This window comes from Varanus komodoensis, unplaced genomic scaffold (assembly GCF_004798865.1).
Source record: "Varanus komodoensis strain SLA01 unplaced genomic scaffold, ASM479886v1 scaffold1, whole genome shotgun sequence".
NCBI lineage: Eukaryota > Metazoa > Chordata > Lepidosauria > Squamata > Varanidae > Varanus > Varanus komodoensis.
In genome coordinates this window covers 91,947,471-91,970,176 of record NW_025335268.1, presented here as the reverse complement: position 1 = coordinate 91,970,176, position 22,706 = coordinate 91,947,471, and the positions used below count along the sequence as shown (strand labels likewise).

The window sequence follows — 22,706 nt, the reverse complement described above, 5'->3', positions numbered from 1 at the left end:
CTTCCTAAGCTAACAGTCCCCACCTCCCTCAAGAAATACACCCAGATTCCATGGTCGTTTATGTTAATGAGGCTCATTAGTTTCCATGAGATTCTTCTCATTCTTTTTTTCCCTTAATGAACCAGGGCAAACATGGTTTTAAAGAATGGTACAAAGAGAACAAAGCATAAAATCAGATATTCAGAAAATAAATATAATGCTTCCCCCATCCCTTGCTACTAACACTACAGGAACTAAAGGCCAAGCTACCGTTTTAGCTGTAGCAATCAAGCCCTTCCATGTTGAGGAAGGGCATACACCTTTGAGCAGATACATGAAATTAGTGTGATCTTTTAATCATGAATGTATTTCATTCATACCTGACTTGTGCCCACACCTTTTTGACAGAAGGTTTAGGCTTGTAGAATCTCAAGCTGTGCATGCAAACCGCACACCAGAAAACCACTTGTGCAACCATTCGATGGCATTTTCAAAAATAAGCTTCAAACATATGCTGTCCTGCAATGTCTGGGAAATAAAATGATAAAGGACCTTGTTTTCCTAGTCTCACATATAGAAAACACAAGCACAGAGGGAGGGAGGAGCTTGAACAAAGTGTGTATTAGGAGGGAACATTTTATTGAACTCAAGAGGCAGAAAACTTTCTCAGAGTGATGACAATCAAGGCCACAATCACAGAAGTTCCCAGCAAAGCAGCAATCACTATGGCACCAATTGCTCCAGGACCCAGAGACCCTGCAAGTTGATAAGAGAAGGAAAACTTTTAGGAAACAAATGGCAGCTCCGGAAAAACAAGTGTGCAGAAAACACAGTAGGAGTTGTATCCCAAGAAGGCATCCAGCTGGTAGAATGGCTTCCATCAATGAAATGGGGATAGGGCATGATAGGGTAATCTCCTGCACCATCAAAATCTGAAGGTTGGGGGCCCTCTATTGCTCCTATGGGGAGGTGCATTAGGATCAGAAAGTCCATTTATGTGACAATGGATAATACCATATGTTACAGTATATACGTCTTAAAGCTGCGGTTCCAGGAGGAAAGTATCACTGAACTGGCCTGAATCAGTGTAAGCAATGCTGCATCTAAACCCCTTCTGTCATATTCTCTAAGCCAGTGGTTGACATCTATATTTAGCGGAGAGGCCGATCTAGGTCAGAGCATAAGGCTAAGGAGCTATGGCTCTTTTCCTCCTACTTATGTACTTGCTGACATCATACATACTTATAATTGCTTGTTGCAGCAAAAAGCTCCAAGCTAGCATAGTGCACTGACATTTCCAGAAGTAGTAACTACAGGAAGCCACAGGGAATGATGATGGCATCATTGTTTATATATCGCCAAGGTATATTGCAGGTACCACAAACAAAAGCAGTATTGGTTGAAAGGAGAAATGCTCAATAGCTCCCAGTCTGTACCAGATGATGTAGGAATGTTCAGAAAAGAGTGGGGCAGAGCACTGAGATGCCGAGGCTTGTACAACCCAACAGCCCAACTTGGGCTCCTAACCACATAGCGAAGCTGCAGCAAAGGCGAGGCATGTGTGCCTGCCAGTTTGAATATTCTAGTCCCACTTGAGATCGGATGGGTCATACAGTCATACAGCAAACAACAAGATGGCTGCCATATGTCTGCCACCATATAGGAAGAGGCAACTGTTTCTCCTATCAGGGAATTACCAGCATTTCCCAGACGCATGGTAAAGCAACAGCTCTTACTACTATGGTTGTTCATAGAGAGCAACGCCAGATTGGGGCGGGGTGCGTGGGCAGGCGCCGGCTTAACCGCCGGACGCAGCCTGGGGTTGGGCTGCTTTGGAGCTCCCTCCCCGGAACCTGCCACGCCGCACTGCCACCGCTGGGCCGCCCTGGGCACGGAGGACGCCAGGGCCACGCCAGGGCCTCCGTCGATGGTGCGGAGGAGGGCGCCGCCATCTCACCGCCGGGCGGGTTTCCGCGCCCCTCTCTGCTCCCCCCCCCCCCGCTGGCATCGGTGAGAGCAACGCCGGATTGGGGCAGGGCGCGCGGGCGGGTGACGGCTTAACCCGCCGGACGCAGCCTGGGGCCGGCGGCCGAAGGGCAACAGCCAAAGGGTGGTCGCTGCCGTTTGTGGCCATGCGGGGCTGGGCTGGCAGGGGGCTAGGTCGGTGGCTGGAATTTTGTATCGGGGGGGGGTAGATGGGGAGTTTATTACTGTTTTAAAGTTTTATTGTATTTTAATTTGTTTTCATGGAGTCGTCCCTGGCCATGTCGACGGTTGAGTTTCCTGGGGAGCACGTGGGCGCCGCCATTGGGGTGGTCACGGGCAATGGACATTACAGCGGTGGGGGCTTAACGTGTCCGCGTAGAAGCAGGAGGAACAGATGGCTGACACCCGTCCCTCCTTCTGGTTCTGCCCCCAGCCAGAGGGTTCCAGGTAGTCTTGTCAACCGCCCCTCGGGCCTGATGGTGCTGCTGCTTAATGCCAGGTCGGTCCGCAATAAATCTTCCCTCATCCATGACTTGATTGTGGATGAGGGGGCCGACCTGGCTTGCATAACGGAGACCTGGGCAGGAGAGAGGGGGGGATGTCGCCCTCTCTCAAATGTGCCTGCCCGGGTATCTGGTTAAGCACCGTCCACGCCTGGAGGGGAGGGGAGGGGGGTCGCTTTGGTTTATCGAGCCTCCATCTCCCTCACGGGTCTTCCAGTCCCTTCGAGACCAGGGCTGGAGTGCCTCTACTTGGTGTTGGGCGATCGAGACAAATTGAGGATTCTGTTGGTGTACCGTGCACCCTTCTGCCCAACAGTCTCCCTGCCTGAACTGACGGAGATTGTCTCGGACCTGGTGTTGAGGACCCTCAGGGTGTTGGTCCTGGGGGACTGCAATCTCCATGCCGAGACTGGTCTGACCAGGGCAGTTCAGAACTTCAGGGCCTCCATGACGGCCATGGGGCTGTTTCAGCATGTCACAGGCCCGACCCATGAATGTAGACGCACTCTGGATCTGGTTTTCTCAATGGGGCAGGAAGAGGGTGGTCTGAGGGTGAGGAATTTATGTCTGACACCCCTGTCATGGTCAGATCACTTCCTCGTGAGGTTTGTGCTCAAGAGCAGCCTCTCCCTCTGTAAGGGTGCAGACCCGATTGTGTGGGTCCGCCCCCAGAGCCGAATGGATCCAGACGGATTCCTGAAGGCCCTGGGGGAGTTTCCGGCTGACAAGACTGGTGCTCCTGTCGAGGCTCTGGTCGAACTATGGAACAGGGAGATGACTAGGGCTGTTGACACAATCACTTCTAAGCGTTCTCTCCCGCCAGGCAGAGCCCACTCTTCCCCTTGGTATACACCTGAATTGCGGGCGATGAAGGAGGCTGGGAGATGGCTAGAGCGTAGGAGATCACTGGATGAATCTGACCAAACACACTTAAGAGCCCATTATTGGGCCTATGCTGTGGCGGTGAGGGTGGCAAAAAAGAAATTCTTTTCCGTTTCCATTGCCTCCTCAAAATGCCGTCCGGTGGAGCTTTTTTGAGTGGTACAAGGCCTGGTCTGCCCTGGCCCTGAGAAAGATCTGGTTCCACCCTCGAAGGCCCGCTGTGATGACTTTGCCAAGCATTTCAGGGAGAAAATCACTCAGATTCATCACGAGCTAGACTCTACTAGTGATTCAGAGGCTTCTGGGGAGATACCAATGTCGCCGTCTGGTCCAAAATTAATGGATGAATTTCAGTTATTGTGGCCTGATGATGTGGACAAGGTGCTTGGACGAGTACGTCCCACCACTTGCCTATTGGACACTTGCCCATCTTGGTTAATAAACAACGCCAAGCACGGGATTGGGATCTGGATCTTGGAGGTGGTTAACACTTCTCTGAGGGAGGGTCGGGTACCTGCCCCTTTAAAGGAGGCGGTAGTCCGACCGGTCCTGAAGAAAGCATCCCTGGATCCAGAGATGGCCACTAATTATAGACCAGTGGCCAACATCCCATTTTTGGGCAAGGTGTTGGAGCGGGTGGTGGCGGGACAACTCCAAGCACTCTTGGATGAAACTGATTATCTGGATCCATTTCAGTCCGGCTTCAGACCCGGGTATGGTACTGAATCTGCCTTGGTCGCCCTGTACGATGACCTGTGCAGGGAGAGGGACGGGGGAGTGCGTCCCTGTTGGTTCTTCTGGACCTCTCAGCGGCTTTTGATACCATCGACCATGGTATCCTTCTGGATAGGCTAGCGGGATTGGGGGTCAGAGGCACTGCTTTGCAGTGGTTCCGCTCCTATCTCAATGGCCGATTCCAGAAGATGGTGCTGGGGGACTATGGCTCTGCACCATGGCAGCTATGCCATGGAGTACCGCAGGGATCCATTTTGTCCCCTTAGCTATTTAACATCTACATGAAACCGCTGGGAGAGGTCATCAGGAGGTGTGGGCTGCGGAATCATCAGTACGCTGACGATACCCAGCTCTATCTCTCATTTTCCACCAATCCAGGTGAGGCAGTGGCTGTGCTGAACCAGTGCCTGGCCGAGGTAATGGGCTGGATGAGGGCCAATAAACTGAAGCTCAATCCAGACAAGACGGAGGTCCTGTTGATTGGCAGATCGGGCTTCGGGGAGGGTGAATTGAACCTAGTCCTGAATGGGGTTGCACTCCCTCTTAGGGACAAGGTTCGCAGCTTGGGAGCGCTCCTCAACCCAGCTTTCATTGGAAGCTCAGGTGACAGCGGTGGCGAGGAGCGATTTCTTTCAGCTTCGGCTGATCCATCAGCTGAGTCCCTACCTGGAGTACGACTGCCTGGCGACAGTGACACACGCATTGGTGACTTCCCGACTTGACTTCTGTAACGCGCTCTACGTGGGGCTACCCTTGAAGACGGTCCGGATACTTCAATTGGTTCAAAATAGAGCTGCCAGGCTGCTGACGGGGACTGGGCATTATGTTCACATGACTCCAGTCTTCCGTCAGCTTCATTGGCTTCCCATTGAAGTCCGGGTCCAATTCAAGGTGTTGGTGATGACCTATAAAGCCCTAAACGGCTTGGGTCCTGGTTACCTGAAGGAGAGCTTACGTCCATATATGCCCGCCTGCCCCTTGAGATCTGCGGGAGAGGCCCTTCTCTGGGAACCCTCCGTGAAGGAAATTAGGAGGGTGAGTATTCGGAGGAGGGCTTTCTCTGCAGTGGCGCCCGATCTATGTAATGCCCTCCCCAGAGAGGTCCGCCTGGCGCCGTCGTTATTTCTTTTTCGGCGCCAGACAAAGACCTTTTTATTCAAATGTCATTTTAATTGTTAATAGTATTTATTCATTTTATTCTTTGGCCAGGGCGACTTAATTTATACTGTTAATTTATATTATTCTATGGAAGTTTATTTATGGATGTGAGCCGCCTTGAGGCTTCGGCGAATGGGGCGGCATAAAAGTCTCCTAAATAAATAATAAAATAGAGCACTTCTTTGTCATCTCGGAAACCACACTCCATGGTGGGATCATTATTGTTTCTGTTTTCCAGATAAGAGTAACTTGTTGAAGACCACTGAGATTGCCCAAGTAATTTGCCCAAGACCAGCCTGGGATTCCACTGTGGTCAAAGATTTGGGTTTAGATCTTCTAGTTCTAAGTTCTATCTTGGCTGCAAAAATGTGGGATTGGAATGCCTAGGACAGGGAGAAGGACTAGCAGTGCAGTGAGAAATTTCTGTTGATTCAAAGTTTTGCAGGGGGTTATTAACATAAGTACACTTTGGAGAACATCTGGAAAACCCTCACTTTTAATCTGATTCTCCTTTCTGAGTGTCCAGGTATATTTTGGGACTGCTCACTTTTGCTTTTGACTCTACCTAATTCGGCTCAAAGTGATTTGGTCAAAAGCAACCAGAGATGGTTTGCAGCTGCACCTGCTTCCCCTGAAAGATTTTTTCACCTCAAGGTGAAAAATATTTCTCTATTCTGCTTTAGCAGAAATCGATAGGATGTCCGCTTAAGCATCTCAACAGAACCAATTGCTGTGATCTCATGCACAAAAAAATGAAGCAGTGCTGCTAAGCACTACCTCTGAGAACACGTACCATTCCCATTATCCAGCTGGGGGAGGTGAGTTGTGTCCTCTGGCTCATAATCAGAAGTGTATGGTGGAAATCCTGGAGCATCTGAGAAGCGGGTAGCGGTGGTGGTTTCTAAGGGCCCTCCACCTGATGGCAGCTCTGGGGGATCATTCCACAGTGTTGGCAGAGGTACTTGAGGATATTCTGCTGGAACAAAACATATCAGTCCTGTTAGTCCCTCAACAATTCCTCTAACCTCTAAAATAAAGCTGATGACGTATCCCTGCTTCATTCAGCAATTTCATCTTACCAGCAGCAGATATGCTATGTCAGGCTGTGAGCGAAGAATAAACAATGTTGCCCTCTTCTGGATAAAGCCTTAAAAGCTATTCATTGTCCCATAGGCCTGAGTTTCTAACCTGCACCAGCACCCTAAGAGCACTTTCAGATGCCCATCTCTCTTCCTTCTACAGACAGTTCTGTCCTCTTAAGATTTAGGGCTCACGCACAAGAGATGGCTCTTCACGTAATTTTGCATTCTGAAGAGCAACAGCTCACATTCTATCTGCAAAGAAAAAGTATGTGTTTTGGCAAAGCACCTTTGGAGGCTTTCATAGGCTTATTTTTTTTTAAAGGCCAAAACTCACTGGACATACTGCTCTAGACCAAAGCGCGTAGCAGCAGTCCAAGCAGGGGCAATTCAGGCTGTGGTGGGGTTGGACTGCCCTCCTAAATAACGGTTCAGCAGCAAATCATCACATGCTCCTTGTTGCCAGGCGGAACCGCACTTGCATGGCGCTTCCAAGACTGCAGTCCTCTTTGTGAAAACTGCCACCTGGCAAAATCACTGTGATTTTTGCTGCTATGCAGAAGGCATGTGGTGCTCACCACTGCTGTAGAAGGTGTATTTATTCTCTCTCTCTCTCTCTCTCTCTCTCTCTCTCTCTCTCTCTCTCTCTCTCTCTCTCTCTCTCACACACACACACACACACACACACACACACACACACACACTGTCCACTAGGTAAAGTGCTCTGGGCATTTGACAACCATTCATAAAACAAGTATGATAAAATGCCATATTTTTCCCCAGAATACAACATGTAAAAACAATTTAACAGGTAACACTATACATGCATCAGAGTAAACCTGTTGAATTACCAGATGTGGGCACTCCCTGGAAGCCCGTAAGAATCCTTGGAGGTCTTGCCATGCCTCAGCAGACAGGGACATTTTAATCTGGCACTGCAAGAATGGCAAAGCTGGTGCCAGGCAGGTTCAGTGGGGAGATCATTCCACAGCTGGGGGCTTCCACCCAGAAGGTGCCACCCTTGGTGCTGCCCTCTGAGTCTCCCTCAGAATTTGGCCTTCAGGGGAAGGCTTTTGATGTTGATCAGAGTAACCAGGTGGCCTGACACTGGGGAGGCACCATGATTCTCTGGAGGATAAAGCCAGCACTTTGGTCAGACTTGTAAGCAGCTAACACAGCCTGTGGGAGCAGACGAGAACTGACACTATATGGTCAAACCTAAGGATCCTGTTTGTTATCCTGGCCGCTATGTTTTGCATAAGCCACAGGTTGTGGACAGGCTGCACAGGAGGAGAAATCACTGCTTGGGCTCCCCGTAAGAGTTAAGATGTATAACATTCAGGGAAATGCACAGATCCATCCCTGATGCATTTTAGTTGCAGAAAGAGCCCAGAGGAATGTACCAAGTTGTGAATCACACAGATCAGCTAGGGTGGCCACTTACACACCAGCACCACCACACACACACACCCCTCTACCTATCTATCTATCTATCTATCTATCTATCTATCTATCTATCTATCTATCTCATCCCTCAGGATGAATATTCCATACCTATATACAATTTGCACATACTGGAAAGATACATGCCCAGGAGTGCCAAACCTTTAAAGAAAAATATGAAGAACAATACATGGAAGAGTTTGTCAATAGTTGCCCATGACTGTCAGATTGCTGGACAGTGCTGGCAGTTTGTTGCTACTAATGGCCAAAACCCAACTGCGGTCCTGGGATGCCAGTCTCCGGCAAGATTCCAAGAAAACCTCAGATCCGATCAGTATCTGTGACTTCCGTGTGGCCACATTGCACCCAGCATTCACTTTGGCAACTTGTGCAGTTGGTAGATAAGCTGCATTTCCCCAGCCACAAACTACAGTGGCATATATGCTGGGAAAATCCATCTGATAATAGTTGCACAATTATTGTGGGTGGGCAAGAAAGGGCATGTGCCTGAGCAAGTGAAAATCTTTCCACTGTGACTTGCTTGCATTTTCCCAAGTAATGCTCAGCTTTGGCTACATGATTGGCTCCTTGCTCAGGCTTGCTTGCTCCTTGCCTTGTGCAAGTCCTCGGAAGTCAAATGGCAGCAGAAGTGATGGCAATTCATTTGCCACTGTGCTCTTCCACACGTGGCTTCATTTGCTCTTTTGTCTTGCTGGAGAACTTGAGACAGCCAGCTCTACCTCTCTGGGCAAGGCCTACTTGTTACCCACAATCCGCTCTGATGGCTTTTGCTTGTCAGCCTGGATGATCCACTTTTCTTTGATTTGCATGCTGAAGGCCTCTGTGCTTTGGCTGGGTTTGAAAAATCCTTGTAATGGCTGAAGAAGAGTGCGGGCAGTGAGCAGTTGTAGGATTAGCAGGGCCTGTGCACTGGCCATCGCTTCCCCGCCCACAGCACTAGCTTCTCACTCCCTCTGTCTTCTGCCAGGGCCGTACAGGCAGGACACCCAGCCCTGGCAGTAGAGTAGACAGGAACCCAGACCCTCCCTTGACTGTGCCCCCGTGATGCCTCCTCAGGTGAGATTCCAAGAAAACGGCGCTTGCTTTGATGTTGCAATCCATGTCCTGTTTTCCCCCCTAAGCGGGCTCTGGAGAGACTAAAAAAGCCTTTTCTGTTTATATGCGGCTGGACCCAGAAGGCAGCAATCAATGCTCATTTTGTTCAGGCGGGATGAAGCAGAGGCCCCAGCAAGAACTGGAGACATTCTGCAGGGCCCTGGTGAAACTGCTGGAAATGTCACACTGAGCTGAAAATTGCAGCAGAGCATCCAAAGCTATCTAATCACAGAAGGTGAACATCTGACCTATGGAAAATCAACCTGAAGCCCAAAGGTAACAGCAGCTTGCCAGTCAACAAAGCAAGAAGATACAGAACGTTGTGGTTTGTTGCTGTTATTAGTATAAAAATGCCATGAGAAAGAGAAAAAATGTTTAAGGACATCTCACTGCAAGCTCACAGACAAAAAGCCACTTGGTGACAGGAGCACATCTGGGGAGCAGGTCTGGAACACAGCACTGCTGAAGCAAGCAAAGTGGCCGCGCTCACTACTCACCCTTGACAGCACAGCTGCACAGATCGGCAGCCAGTCTAGCTCAGTATAAAGCTGCTTCTCATAAAGGGATAATATAATTATTATTTTTATATTCCACCTCTTTTCCTACAAGGAATGAAAGTGGCTTGTATAATCCTCTGCCTCCTCTCCATTATATGTTATTAACTTGTTTGCTTCCTTGCTTGTTTGTTTGTTTATTAAAAGCTTTTCTACCCTATACAAATGTCTCAGGACGGCTTCACAACAACCCTGAGGTAGGTCAGGCTGAGAGTTAGTGATTGGCCTAAAATCACTCAGTGAGGCTGAATGGGAACTAGAATCCAGATCTCCTGATTTTTGGTCCAATACTCTACTTGCTACTGTGGTGTGGAGGTTAAACACAGCTTGTTGATTAGAATTTCTGGACCACTGAGTGGAAATCATTACACAAAGTACGGTTAGCAATGCACAGCAGCTTGGCCAAACCAACCGTTACCAGTTGGCTGTCATCCAATGTTACCCTCTCTTATTGACCGCACCTTACACCTCAATTAAGGAAAACTGCTGTGTTCAGGGGATACTCTGCTCAAAACATATGGAAATACCTTGACATATAAGCATGGCCAAGCCTGCTTCCAATTTCCCCACACATGGTAAATGCACCAAAAAGGGGCACTGTATTGCCCAAAGGTCTGCAATCATTCAGGCGATGCAAGAAGTGTGGCCCTTGGGCTGCAACAGCAGCATCAAGGGTTCTTCACATGTTAGCATCAGCAAGGGAATCCACTTCCTTATCCCCAGTCTGATTGGAGATATGGAAGGGACTCCCTTGCTAATGCTTGCAAGATAAACCCTTTCCTTACATCTAATCTCTGATGAGAGATCAGAGATAAGGAAGGGATACGCTTTCTAGAGAAACTGCAGGGATGAGAGGGCTTCTTATGAGAGATTTGAAATACAGACATGATTCCCTGAACTCTGATGAGATCAGTTCCCTTGCAGTAGCCCAAAGAGGGCTGTATGCACATTTGTACCTGTGTATGGGGACATGGGCTACCCCCTGGCAGTACCTGATGTGGCCTTCAGGCCAAAGAGCTTCTGCGCTAGGCAAATACTACTTACACTAGCTAATAAAATTCTACTACTTCTGATATAAAGCAACTCATAATTTGGGTCCTAAGACCCACCGTGTACTCAATATTTGGAAAGCGGATGCCACTTTTGTCAGACCATTGAAGTATGCCTGGAATGGTCCCAAAGTAGCCAATAAGAAAAGCAAGTGAAATATAATTCCTGTGTCTTGAACATCCTGCTATATGGTTGTGGGAAATGACCATATCTGATCATTAAGGTACGAAGTTTAACTTCCACCGTTGTTGCTCCAGCATGTTGCATTGTTGCTAGCAAGGTAAAATGCAGAACTTTTTGCCCAGGCTGACTTTACTCATTGCAGAATTGTCTGTGGCTCTCCTTTTGAAATGGTAGTCAGTGCTAAGGGACCCAGATACCACACAATCCCCCAATATGAGGATGATTGTAGACATGACACAGGGCACTGACTTCAATTAATGAGAGGAATGGGCAAATGACAGGAACATCTGCAATCACAGTGGCTGGGCCCACCTGCAAAATAACAAGGATCAATAACTCTAAACAGAGCATCAGCTTGGAATTCCAGTTTACCAATTCATTGTATGAAGAAACACTTCTTTTTCTTCATCCTAAATCTCCCACAGTCAGCTTCTTCAGATCACCTTGGAATCTACTGTTAGAGGCGCTGGAGAAAAATGTCTCCTTCTCTACTTTCTCCAAACCCAGCATTATTTTAAACACCTCTATCATGTCTACCATCATTCGCCTTTTTTATTCCTAAGCTAAACAGTCCCAGTTGTTGTAGCCACTCATCACAGGAAAACTGCTCCAGCCCACTGAATTTTGTTTTGTTTTGTTTTTGGCCTTTCTCTGTTCCTTTTCCAGCTCAATTATGTTCTTTTCAAGGTAAGGCGACCACAATGGTACACACTATTCTAAGTGTGGCTGCACCAAGGTTTTGTATAAGGAGACTATTACCTTGGAAGTTCTGTTTTCTATTCCATTCCCAATTATTCCTAATACTGAGTCTGCCTTTTTCACAGCAGCTGCACACTGAGATGACATTTTCATTGAGCTGTCCACCACCAGCCCAAGTTGCCTTTCCTGCTCAGTCAAAGCCAAAATTGGACAGCTGCTTTCAGTAGGACTTAGTTTTGAAATCCCATAAAGCCATTACTCTCGCAGTGGAGTGGATTGGCTGGTGCTATTTGCCACCTTTCCTGCTTCTGCACTCCAGTGGGGCAACGGGGATCGATCTGTTTGAAACAGCAGTTTGGTGTGTAGATTTGCACATAATACTTAATTTCTATACTGTGAAAAGATTTTTCTGCTGATCAAGTGACTGTTCTACTTCCTCCATCCTGCCTTCATCAGTGGAATGCTTTTACAGAATTTCCAGCTATAATGCTGTGAATATCATTTCCCTTTGCACAGAAGTGCTACTGTCAAGAGAGGTGATTGGAAACTCCCAAACAAATCTTCTGAAAAATAGGTAGCACTCCAGGTGTAACAATACAAAAGACCCATTGGACTCAGGCTCAAATGGTTGAACTTTCTAGGAGGAACCAGAAAGTACTGAAGGTGAACACCCTCCATTTCTGCCCTGAGGAGAGAAGAGCCACTGCCTGGGAGAGCTTTGTGGAAAGGCTTTGCTCAAATAAAGCTTTTACTTTTCCTTGGAAGGCAGAGATTGCATAAGTTTGAGGAGTGCATCCGCTGACTTGGAAACACTTGCAGTGCTTCCAGATGGAGGCCTCCTAACCCTACCAAACTGCTATCTTTTTCTTAGAAATGGAAGAGGCTGTCACATTGGGAACCCTGTAAAATTCAGTGCATGAAGCACAGCAGAGACCCTGTAGAAGGCTTGTCTGGAAGCTACCTAAGATTGCTTCTGGCCCAAAAAAAGCAGTCTCCTCTCCTCACCATTTTCTTCCCCCTGATTGAAATGTTTTTATTAGCTTTTGTAAAGACAGATCAGAATAACTGAAAGAGCAGCTAAAGTTTCAGATCAGGTATTTTTGGTGGAACAGTTTTTAGAAGCACTGGGTAAAGCACAGCAAAACACAGCATTTCCAACCCAAATTACACACAGAAAACACATCATTTTCTGCATGCAAATATGAGCTATTTTGATAAGTAAGCCTGCACACTCTTTCAGAGGAGCTGGTGTTTAATGGGAGATGTTATATTATCCTCTTAATCTGGGAATAGCTACAGGTTTCAACCACTAATGAATTTATCCAAGTGCTTTAAACTGGGAGGACAATTTAACAGTGTAGGTGATGAGAAAAGGCATGGAACAAAGTGCAAAGGGACAGTTTATGTAGCATATACTTTGCTGGGAAAACACAACCACAGTCCCCAGTATCAGTATCAGCCAACCAGGGTATGATCCGATGTGCCATCTAAGAACGAGGGTAAATCTGAACAATTGGCAAGTCTGAGTCAAAAACAGGATCTGGCGGTTTGCATGGCAGACAAACCAGACTTCGCCACAGGAGGCGTTTGACCTACGACTTTACCAAGCCTTCTGCTTCTGGATCTTCATGGGACTGAGACTGGCAACTTTGCACCTTTTTGCAGTGTTTTGTCTTTCTGTATATTATATGACACAGCCATTAGGTGGCACAATAGTACAGAGGGATTGGGCAACTACATGAAGGTTATATTTTGCTGTTTCCAGGTAATACAAGACCTTCCTCAATCTAAAAAAGAAGCTGCAGAAATTGTTGCAAATAATGTGAGAGGCCCTGGAGGAAGATACTATAGTGTAAATCATGCATGAAGAATGGTGAGGAAGCAGGAACTTGTAATAAATGACTTCTGTAGAAATGTTCATTGACAGGCTTGTTTATTCTAACTTGAACATGACAAAAATAAACAAGAAAATATCTGTAGCTTAGATGTTTTACCCCATGTTTTAGCTTAGATTGGCACTAGTAATATTTTTAGAAGATACCGGTGTATGTGATACTCAGAGCAGGTAGAAAAGCCCATATGAGTGATGCACAGAGACCGCAAAGAAGCACTTTAATTGAATCTACATAAAAAGACAGAACTCTTTCTGCAGTGCTCCCAAAGGAGTATCCAAGGCATCCCTTTAGCCCTTTACATTGCAAAGTGGGGTGGGAAAAAGGGCAGCGGGATTAACTTGTACCTTAGCAGAAATGAGAGCAGCATGAGGCCTGCAGGGAAACCTTGGTGCTACCCCAAAACTCCCCTTGGATACTGCCCGATGGCATTTTATTAAAGCTATTGCTTGCTTAACCAGAAAATAAAAACAAGGCAACAAGAACAGAGAGCAACACAGAGTAACTGGTAAGGTAGAAGTCATGTCACAGGAAGTCTGTTAAATGGTTTGTATGAAGAACAAGTAAGTTGTTCACTTGTTTCTGAATTCTAGAAGTTTAGCTGTAAGATTACAGTAGCCAATTAGATCTTGCTATAATCTTTGTGGGAACTTGATGGAAATGACAGCTCCATATGATGAGCTGCATATGTTATGCATTTGTGGGATATGCCATAAAATTATATTCTACTTTTCAATTTCTTGCCACTTGTGCTTTGTCAGCTTTTTAATAAGTGCACTTTACCAGATCTGGGTTCTGCACTGTGGTAGTACTTTTTACCCTATTGTCCATGACTGTTAGTGACGCAGTTCACACAATCCAAACAATCCACCGAGGCTTATTTAAGCCACAGTGGCTCATTTAAATCAGGCAGGCACCATGAACCTAAGTACCTGCCTGGACATGGTTTGTCATATCATCCAAACCCACGCGGCATGACTTGAGGGGGAAACAACCCTTGTTGTTCTGGACTTTAGGTTAATGATAATACCTTGAAATGTACAATGTACCTATATTCTGGTCTGTAATTTAATGATTTGGTTTTAGTCTATCGGGTAAAGAAACACCCAGATATTTAATAGTGGTGGTTGAAACTGGTATATGAAATGTATCCTCCAAATCTAGTTATGCATTGTTAATGTGAATAGACAGAATATTAGACTTTCTGTAATTAATTCTATGACCTAAATACATATCTTGCTGTAAGCTTCAGTATTCTTTCTAAATCCACCTTGAGTTTTGCAGATTTCATTGCTACATTGTTGCAATTCTTAGTCAGGTCTTAATGCTGTTTTAATTAATTTTTAATTGCTTTAAATGCTGTTTTATGTATTGTATTTAATTGATTTTATATCCCGTTGTTAACTGCCCAGAGAGCTTCAGCTATCAATGGTGTAGAAATGTAATAAATAATATATTCTTCTAGCCATTTATAAAAATGCCAGTCAGTTTAGAGATTTGCTTAATTATTTTAGCCAATTGATCTGTAGAAAAAGCAAACTGCAGCAGAGAAAGGGGACAATGTTGTGTACTTCCTCTTTGAATTTCTACAGGGGAGGAACCCAAGTGATTATTCATGTGCTTTGTCTTGTTTATCTTAGATATTAGTTGTAGTATATTGATCAATGCTGTCTGTATAGGGCATTATCTTACTTGTTTGTTTTTATTTTTATTTATTTATTTATATACATATACATATACATATACATATACATATACATATATATATATATATATATATAAACATCTGATCCCAATTTGCCAAATGCTTTGGATGCATGTAGAGAAGTTATCATGACTTTTGAAGATTTATTCACTGAGCTATGGTGGATAACATTGAAACATAGAAACAGAGTGAGTCAGAAGGAGTAACCCGGGCCATCTAGTCTGACCCCCAGCTCCAGCCGACTCCACTCATGACATGCCTTCTGAATAACCATTCAGAAGCCCACAGACTGGGTCAATTATGTGTTCCCATTTTTAATAAGACCAACACAGTCAGAATGGATTATAATATGGGGCCAGATTGCCTAACTTGGTGACTAGGATGCTTGTTAAAAAAATTGGAATCCTGATTTAATATTGTTATAAGTCTACAGGAATGAATAGCCTCAGGGATCCTATGTGACTTAACAATGGGAATAGAATTATTGTCTAATTTTGGATAGAAAGAAAAAGAAAAGAAGAGTGGCAGCAGTTGCTCTTTGTGGCATTTATAAACATTCACGTTTGAACAATCTGTACCTAGTGCTTTGTGATTTTATCATTTCTTTACTTCCTTGGGAAGCTTTGCATTTCCCCTTATTCAAATACTAAATATATTTTCTTAGATTGGTTGATTTAAAAATATTTATCCATTATATAAGTATTCAGGGAGGAGAAAATATAGAAATTAAAGACTATACTCGACATGCATTTATTTTAAACTATTGTATTTTTTCATCTTTTGCTTCTCTAAACGAGTGCATTCTGTTTGTTCTTCCTGATTCAATCTGCCCACACCATTAATCTTTTCTTGAAGAAAGCAGACCCTACTTGCTGGAGGAGTTATAGCCTCTGAACAACCTCTGTCATTGTACTCAAGCCATCCTTTGGTATTTTTAGTGGCTTCTTTCCCATTACTGGGCTCATTATGCCCATGTTTGTGGTATGAAAATAGGTTTCAGGATGTTCATCTTTTACTGTTGGTATGTTCTGTCGCATTCAAGATACAGAACTTCTGATGTTTTTAAATTTTTACAGTTTTCAAATGTGGCTAATACTTTGTCCATCTTTTGTGGCGAGGATACATGGGAGCAGTTCAGGCTGAGTGTTGTTGCACCTCTTACAAATATAATGCCATAAGGCTATTTTAACTAAGCTACACTACTGTCTTCCAAGACTGTGGCCTGATGTAAACATCACTTTTGCAATGCCTATAGTGGGAGGAGAAGGGATATTGGTTAGGCCAGACTCCATTCATTCTGCCTAAAAATAACTGGTACGATTGCAGGTCTGTTTTATCTTTCTATGTTTTGGTCCCCAAATGGTACTGGTGTCTGGAAGCAAGTGTCATGTGGGGTGGGTGAATAAGTGTGTGTGGATAAGTGGATAAATATGCTCTTGAAAACATTGCTGGTGAGGACTAAGTAATCATTTTACACAGATCACCTGTATGTCTATAAAATACAAGATTTGTAGGTGGGACACCTAGGAAGGCTCAACTGATCACAAGGGGCAGGAACTGCAACACCTTGGCAGCTCACTGTCCCCACAAGCATTGTGAGGGAGCTCACAAATGTACTTTACATGGGCAGTTGACATTTTCCCAAAAATGTTTTTGTCACTGTATGTCATGCACCTCCTACCTAGAGGAGCCGTCAGCTTGATGGCATTTGTAAAACCTTTTACATACCTTTAATCCAGGTATCACCTTCTGTTGGGATAGCTAGCAAACTTGCATATGTAACTTTAATGGGAGTGCCACTAAAGTCAAGCTAGAGCTATTTGTCCTATCCAAAGCTGGTCCGAGGCGTGTCGCTCCTTGAAGTGGGGCCAAATGCTGCCAGCACTCCCAACAGCCAACAGAAAGGCCCCTTTTGCACTAGTCAGTCATCAGTCCCTGACTTCATCTGCAAATGGGTTATGGCTATGATTCACAGGGAAAGGGTCACTTGATCTGCACTTGGAAAGTATCAGAAGGCATGCCTTCTTGGGGCCAACTTTCATTGGGAGAGGGAAGTAGTCAGGAACCCTTTATGGTGCCTGGGTTCACCCTCCCTCTTGCTACCAATTTCCCTTCCAAACTCACATGACCTGCTGAACTTCACCACAAAAAGCTAATGCCTGAATTTGGTTTTCTTTCTTCCTCTCCAATCCCCTTTTCTTTTGTGGCATGCCTATTAGATTGAAGGTTCTTGCACAAGGACTACCTTGTTTTTTCAATTTTTGTAAGACCCTCTGGGAATATTTTTGGCTTTAGTGAAAATGTGTCCCACGAAGTTTTTAATTGGATAGGGACTGGGGATACAAAACTCCGCACATGTTCAAGTCCACTTACTTTGATGGTGAATCAAGCCATTGCACTTCAAGCTAGTTGCAGGGCTGTATCTGTTAGCCTTCACCAATAGTCTGCTCTGGAATAAACCTCTTCTTGCCTCCCTCTGCAGCAGAGAGTTGTACAAATACTGATTCAATTCTTTATCTGATGTTTGTGTGTGGTGTGTGCATGAAGAAACATCTGCACAGACTCTTCATTCAGTTACTTCCATGTCTGTTTGCAGAAAGACCGTGGTTTCTGCTACCCAATTGCTTTCCATCTGAATATTGTTATATAAAGGTGGTAAGGGGCAAAGCCTTTGATTGGTTCTCCATTTCTAAAGATTTAAAATATCATTAGTACTTTTGGGCTAAGAGCAGCATCTCCTTGCTCACTTTGGAGGGGGACTGAGCTGCGGAAAGCCAGAGGCGTTGACATAGAAAAGCAGGGACCCAAAGTGCTCTCAGAGACCAAGAATGGGCTGTCTGGACTCAGGTAGCCACAATGGGCATGTGGCCAGTGTGTGGATGAAAGAAACCCTTCTTCAGAGGCACAAAGAAGTCTGTGATGGTGCAAGCTCAAGTGTGGGTCTGCACAGAGCACCATGGATGTGCTGAAGGCTAAATAAACATGTTTACAAAAAGGCCAGGACTATGTATATCACTAGGCGTACAGGAGACTGGCTGCACCCCCTTTCACCACTTTGTGAGGACTTGGAAAGACGCTTTCTTCTGGGCAAGTACACGGAAAGGCAACGCCTCCCTCAAAATCCCCCTAAAGCACAATGGAGGTAAAGTTCACTCAGTCACAGAACTCAATAGAAAATGCATACATTTGGCTTTTAGGTTTTTCTGCTTTGATCCCTTTATGCTAGGCAGATAAGCCTGTAACCATTAATAGAATCTCTTTTTGCATTTTGATCTTGTAAACTGCTCTAGAAGATGCTAGTATTGCCATAATGAATAAAATTTACTCTGGGTTTCTTCATCATCTTCTATTTTCTATATTCATTCAACTTATGTCCTAAGAACAAACAAGCAAGGAAATGGCCAAATCTAAATGATCTGATACACTGACTATTGGAGCAGAAGTAAAACCTGCCAAGAGGCTAAACCACAGGACAGTGTGTTTCAGCGGCATGTCTGTGTTAGTTGAAAGACACAGGGCCAGTCTGTTATACCACAAATGCAATATTCAAGTGTGAATGAGCTAACACTAGAGAAAGTTAGTAGTACCCCTAAGTACAACTCAGTTTTCCAACTAAGTCAGCTCACACATTTATAAGTAAGTCTTGAATAATAAAGTGATGACCCATTAGGACCCATCATATGCAAATCTGGATTAAGAAAGAGGAAGTGTAAACACAAAGATGACTAGCACAAGGGAAAGCCAAATGATCTGTAATGAAAGAATCACACACACGCACACACTATAAAGTCCCTTCATGATATCACAAGCATGCCTTTCTATGTTGCCTCTGAAAATGAAAAGCCTTCATATTTAGAAATACTAAAAAGGGAGCTTTTTTAGGCAGTCTGCTTTTGTAAAAAGGTGAAGATGACATTTCTTCTAAAATAGTAAAACTTGGGAGCGCCTCTTTAGATTTCTAGATCAGAAAAGATCAAATTGTTGTCTGTCTGCAAAGTGGTCCAAGAATCCTTGAATGCAAAGTTAGTAAGGTCAGTATTAAAATGTATTTGCAATACACGTTAAGAAATGGAGTAGCGTAGTACCTCCAGCTCTTTCAATCTACACATATCATTGAATGGATACATCATTCCTTATTAGTATGTGGTTCTGGGAACTCTTCAGAATTGTTCCCATTTATAATGGAAATTATCATTACATTGCATTTATATCCTGCCCTTTTTGCTTTTGTGGGGAACCCAGGGTGGCTTGCATAGCTCCATCTTCACAATAAGCACCCTGTGAAGGTTGTTGGGCTGAGTGTCAGTTACTGGCCCAAAGTCATCCAGTGAGCTTCATGGCCAAGTGAGGACTAGTCCCCAGTCCAACATTCTCAACTGCCGTGGCACATTGGCTCTCAGTATGAAATAACACTTGTTTCTTACAAACTGGTGCTCTCAGAACCCCATAATTTGACTAGATAGTGTGTGTCTAGATTGTGTGTTTAGGGATGTTGCCCTTGAAACCACATTAGTATCCATACAAAAAAATCCCTTTAATACATGCAAAGAACAGCAAGGGTATAGAAGCTCCATAGCAGTCCACATAGGTTCCCCCTTGGAAGGTCCAAGCCCTGGCACAATCCAGGATTCTCAGGTGCCAGGGTTAGAAAAGAGCTTTCTCTGCTTGAGACTTTAGAGAGCTTCAGCAAGGAGAGCGGGGGGGGGGGGAGAAAAAGACAAAAAGAATGCCCATTGTTTCCCCACATATGGCCATTAACTTTATTCAATTGTTACACAGTTTGCCCAAGTCTCAGTATTCCCAGTTCTGCAATGTGTTGGATTCAGGCATTTCATTTAGATGAACTTAGTTGCCACTCAAATCAATGGGATTCATTAGCTATCAATCAAGTCCCAGTGTTTTCATGCAAAAAAGGCTTTTTCCTGTGCTGCTCCCAGACTCTGGAATGCACTCCTTTTTGGAGTTGCAACTGGTCTTCTTTCTCCCAGCACAGTCAGGAATGGAGGATCAAGTCACATCTTTGTAAGTGCTTTGATTATATTTTTAATTTTTTTCTGAACTTTTTGTTAACCGCCTTAGTTAACTTCAGAAATGCAGTATAGAAATATGGTCAGAATTCACTTACCTCAAGTCTGGATCCAACTTAGTGTTTCTTTGAGGAAGGGGAATGCAGCATTAGGTTACTTTTGAACTTAATCTTTCAACAATATTGCTGCCTAAATGTTTTCAGAACACAGATCTGGATTGGTATTTGAAACTTAAAATGTCCACAGAACGGAGAAAAATGGACACAGAATGACCTAATCCAAAGTTAGCACTCTGTCTATACTAACTGCTTAAGTAAGATCATACTTCTGCACCATAGTGGTTCAAATTCAGAAGAAAGAATTCTTGCAATTTATATATTATGCAACTATGCACCTTGCCTGTCTAACACATTATCTTCTACTAATTAAAGGAAAAGGCAAGGAACTAGGAATAACATTGATACTTTTCTTCTTGGCCACTCATTTTTGAGATTTCACCAGGCATTGCTCAAGGAAGTCTTCTTCACAGACCACTATTAGACACTTACTTAAAAAAAAAGAAATACGGAAATATAGGATTCCCATGATGCCAAATTCTGTATCTAGTACCAAATCCCAGACTTGTGCAGTATCAAGCATGGAATTGCAAACTGCATTCAGTCTGTCATTGATGATCCAAAGAGACAGCTTCTTCATTAAGACTTTAAGATACTGCTGTGGATCCATCTGATGGAAACAAACTATATTGTCTCCTCTGGAAGAAACCACTGGAATATCCACAAAATATTTCCTGCTAATGTCACCCTCTTAAAAACTTATTTTGCTAAGGACTAGCTACATAAATTAAGAAATGCAGGATGCTGAGGAAGGGGAACAAATAAGAAAGTTAATAGTAAAAATATAAGTGGTAATGTGATCTGGGATGTGATAGTGCCCAAAGAGAAGAAATTCAACTTACCTGTTTTTACAGAAGGGACCAAGACTCCAGACAGTGTCAGCAGGATGAGACGAAGGACCTTGGTGTGGAGCATTGCCTCCTTCAGGAACTGAGATGCCTTTGAGAACGCTCAAACTCTCTGAAGCCTTAATGAACAAGCAAGCTTTCGGAGGCTAAATGAAAACCTTGTCTCTTCACATGTGTACACACACAGAGAAATGCAAACACTCTTCAGTCTTATTCACATGCACTAATTCAAAACAGACCTATCTCCTCATGCCAGATGGCAGCTCCACCACTTTTGTCTGTGCTCCCCCACCTCTCCCAGTTCTGCTGGCCCTCCCCACCACAGTAGTGCACACACTCTCTGACAGTTAGATTCAAAACCCAATAGGCGCCAAGGACGGCATCAAGTTTGTTACAACTCAAGTACACATATAGCATTACCCTATACAAAGGACAGTGGTGAATAACAGCATTCATTAAAAATGCTCAACCCAAAGCAAGCATATATTTGGATAGGCTGTGCTATACATCCTGCCAGTATGCAGTGACCACCTCAAGACCAACATACAATTGGCAGATAGTGATGACCACAGAACCTTTAAGGTAATAGGCATCAGAAGTGCCTGACTAGACATAACTACCTTCTCAGTGCAGGCTGGATAGACAACAGATATGCATTCATTTGCCACTTTTTATCAAATCCCAGTTTATTATATTTTTCTCTGATAAATAGATTTTAAGTATGGGCATCTGGATTTTAAAAAAATAAATCGTCCTCATTGCTCAGAGATGATGGAGAGCAACATCAAATTTGTCCCTCAGTGGAGAACTTGTAATAATGGTATACACAAAGGGCTTGATTTGAATGTTGCAGATATTTTGCAGAGCTTTAACAAACAGATACCTCAATGTTCAAATGCATTTCCTTCAAAGTGTCACTGAATTCTTACTGAATGAACACTTAAAATAAAGGCAGAAAATAGACATCCAGAAAAAAACATTTCAGAGTGAATATCTGCCAGCACTCAGTTTACTTGTGATCTCACTGCATCAGGTAAAATTTTCCAGTTCAGTTGGGCACTTCAAAATTCTTAGGAGCAATGAGCTAGTCTTAATGTTTACATTCAAAATGCAACATCAACACTGATTTTACTGGAAAGACAAAGAGTTATTCAAATAACTTCCCCTGCTGGTCAACTTCACAGTAAGCCTTTATTTTTGAAAAGTGAGAAAAAAGTAAGTATGCTATAACCATTTTAAGAACCAATCTCCTACCATGCTGAATTTTTTTTAATGGGTTATAAACTGCGGATAATGATTTGTCTCTACAAAAAACCCACTAATTTTATTGTATATAGAGTCCCATCTTTTTATTCCAAGTTGGGTGCTGATCGCTTTTGAAATGACAGTATTATATTATTAGACCCTAATTGTGTTGTTAATGAGTATTCCATTCTGATAAAACTTGCAATATAATGAACTACCACAACAGAGAGCATTTTGGATGACTGTCTTGCTCAGTCTTCTGGCAAGACAATTGCATACCCTGAGCCTATCAACATTGATTCCACATATGACCTTCTGAGGTGAGATTCCTGAGACATGCTAAAAAATACATGCAGAGTGTGTGACAGAGATTTCCCATTCAAAATAGGATTTAGCACCTGATTTTCAAGGTCAATGTTCCTTTCCACACACAAAATTACTGTTTTTTTCAGTATTTCCAAGGTCATCATGATGCCTTTGCAATGCACAATATCATTCAAAACCAT

The 22,706-nt window shown here is 44.0% G+C and overlaps 1 protein-coding gene across 1 annotated transcript; it reads right to left on the bottom strand.

Moving 5' to 3' along the window:
• Window positions 1-599: 599 nt before the first annotated feature.
• On the bottom strand, window positions 600-6,956 carry SNORC (secondary ossification center associated regulator of chondrocyte maturation). Its single transcript, XM_044435263.1, has 2 exons — window positions 6,037-6,956; window positions 600-735 (listed from the first exon to the last, which is right to left on the bottom strand). The coding sequence occupies exons 1-2, from the start codon at window positions 6,302-6,304 to the stop codon at window positions 626-628; spliced, it is 378 nt and encodes a 125-aa protein (XP_044291198.1). The 5' UTR covers window positions 6,305-6,956; the 3' UTR covers window positions 600-625.
• Between the last annotated feature and the right edge of the window lie 15,750 nt (window positions 6,957-22,706).

What these genes read in the sequence shown, in the direction of transcription:
- SNORC (XM_044435263.1), bottom strand. Translation starts at nt 6,304, where the DNA reads ATGAAGCAGGGATACGTCATCAGCTTTATTTTAGAGGTTAGAGGAATT. An exon ending in CCAGCTGGATAATGGGAATG is followed by an intron (nt 736 to 6,036) that starts GTACGTGTTCTC and finishes ATCAACTTGCAG; the next exon opens with GGTCTCTGGGTCCTGGAGCA.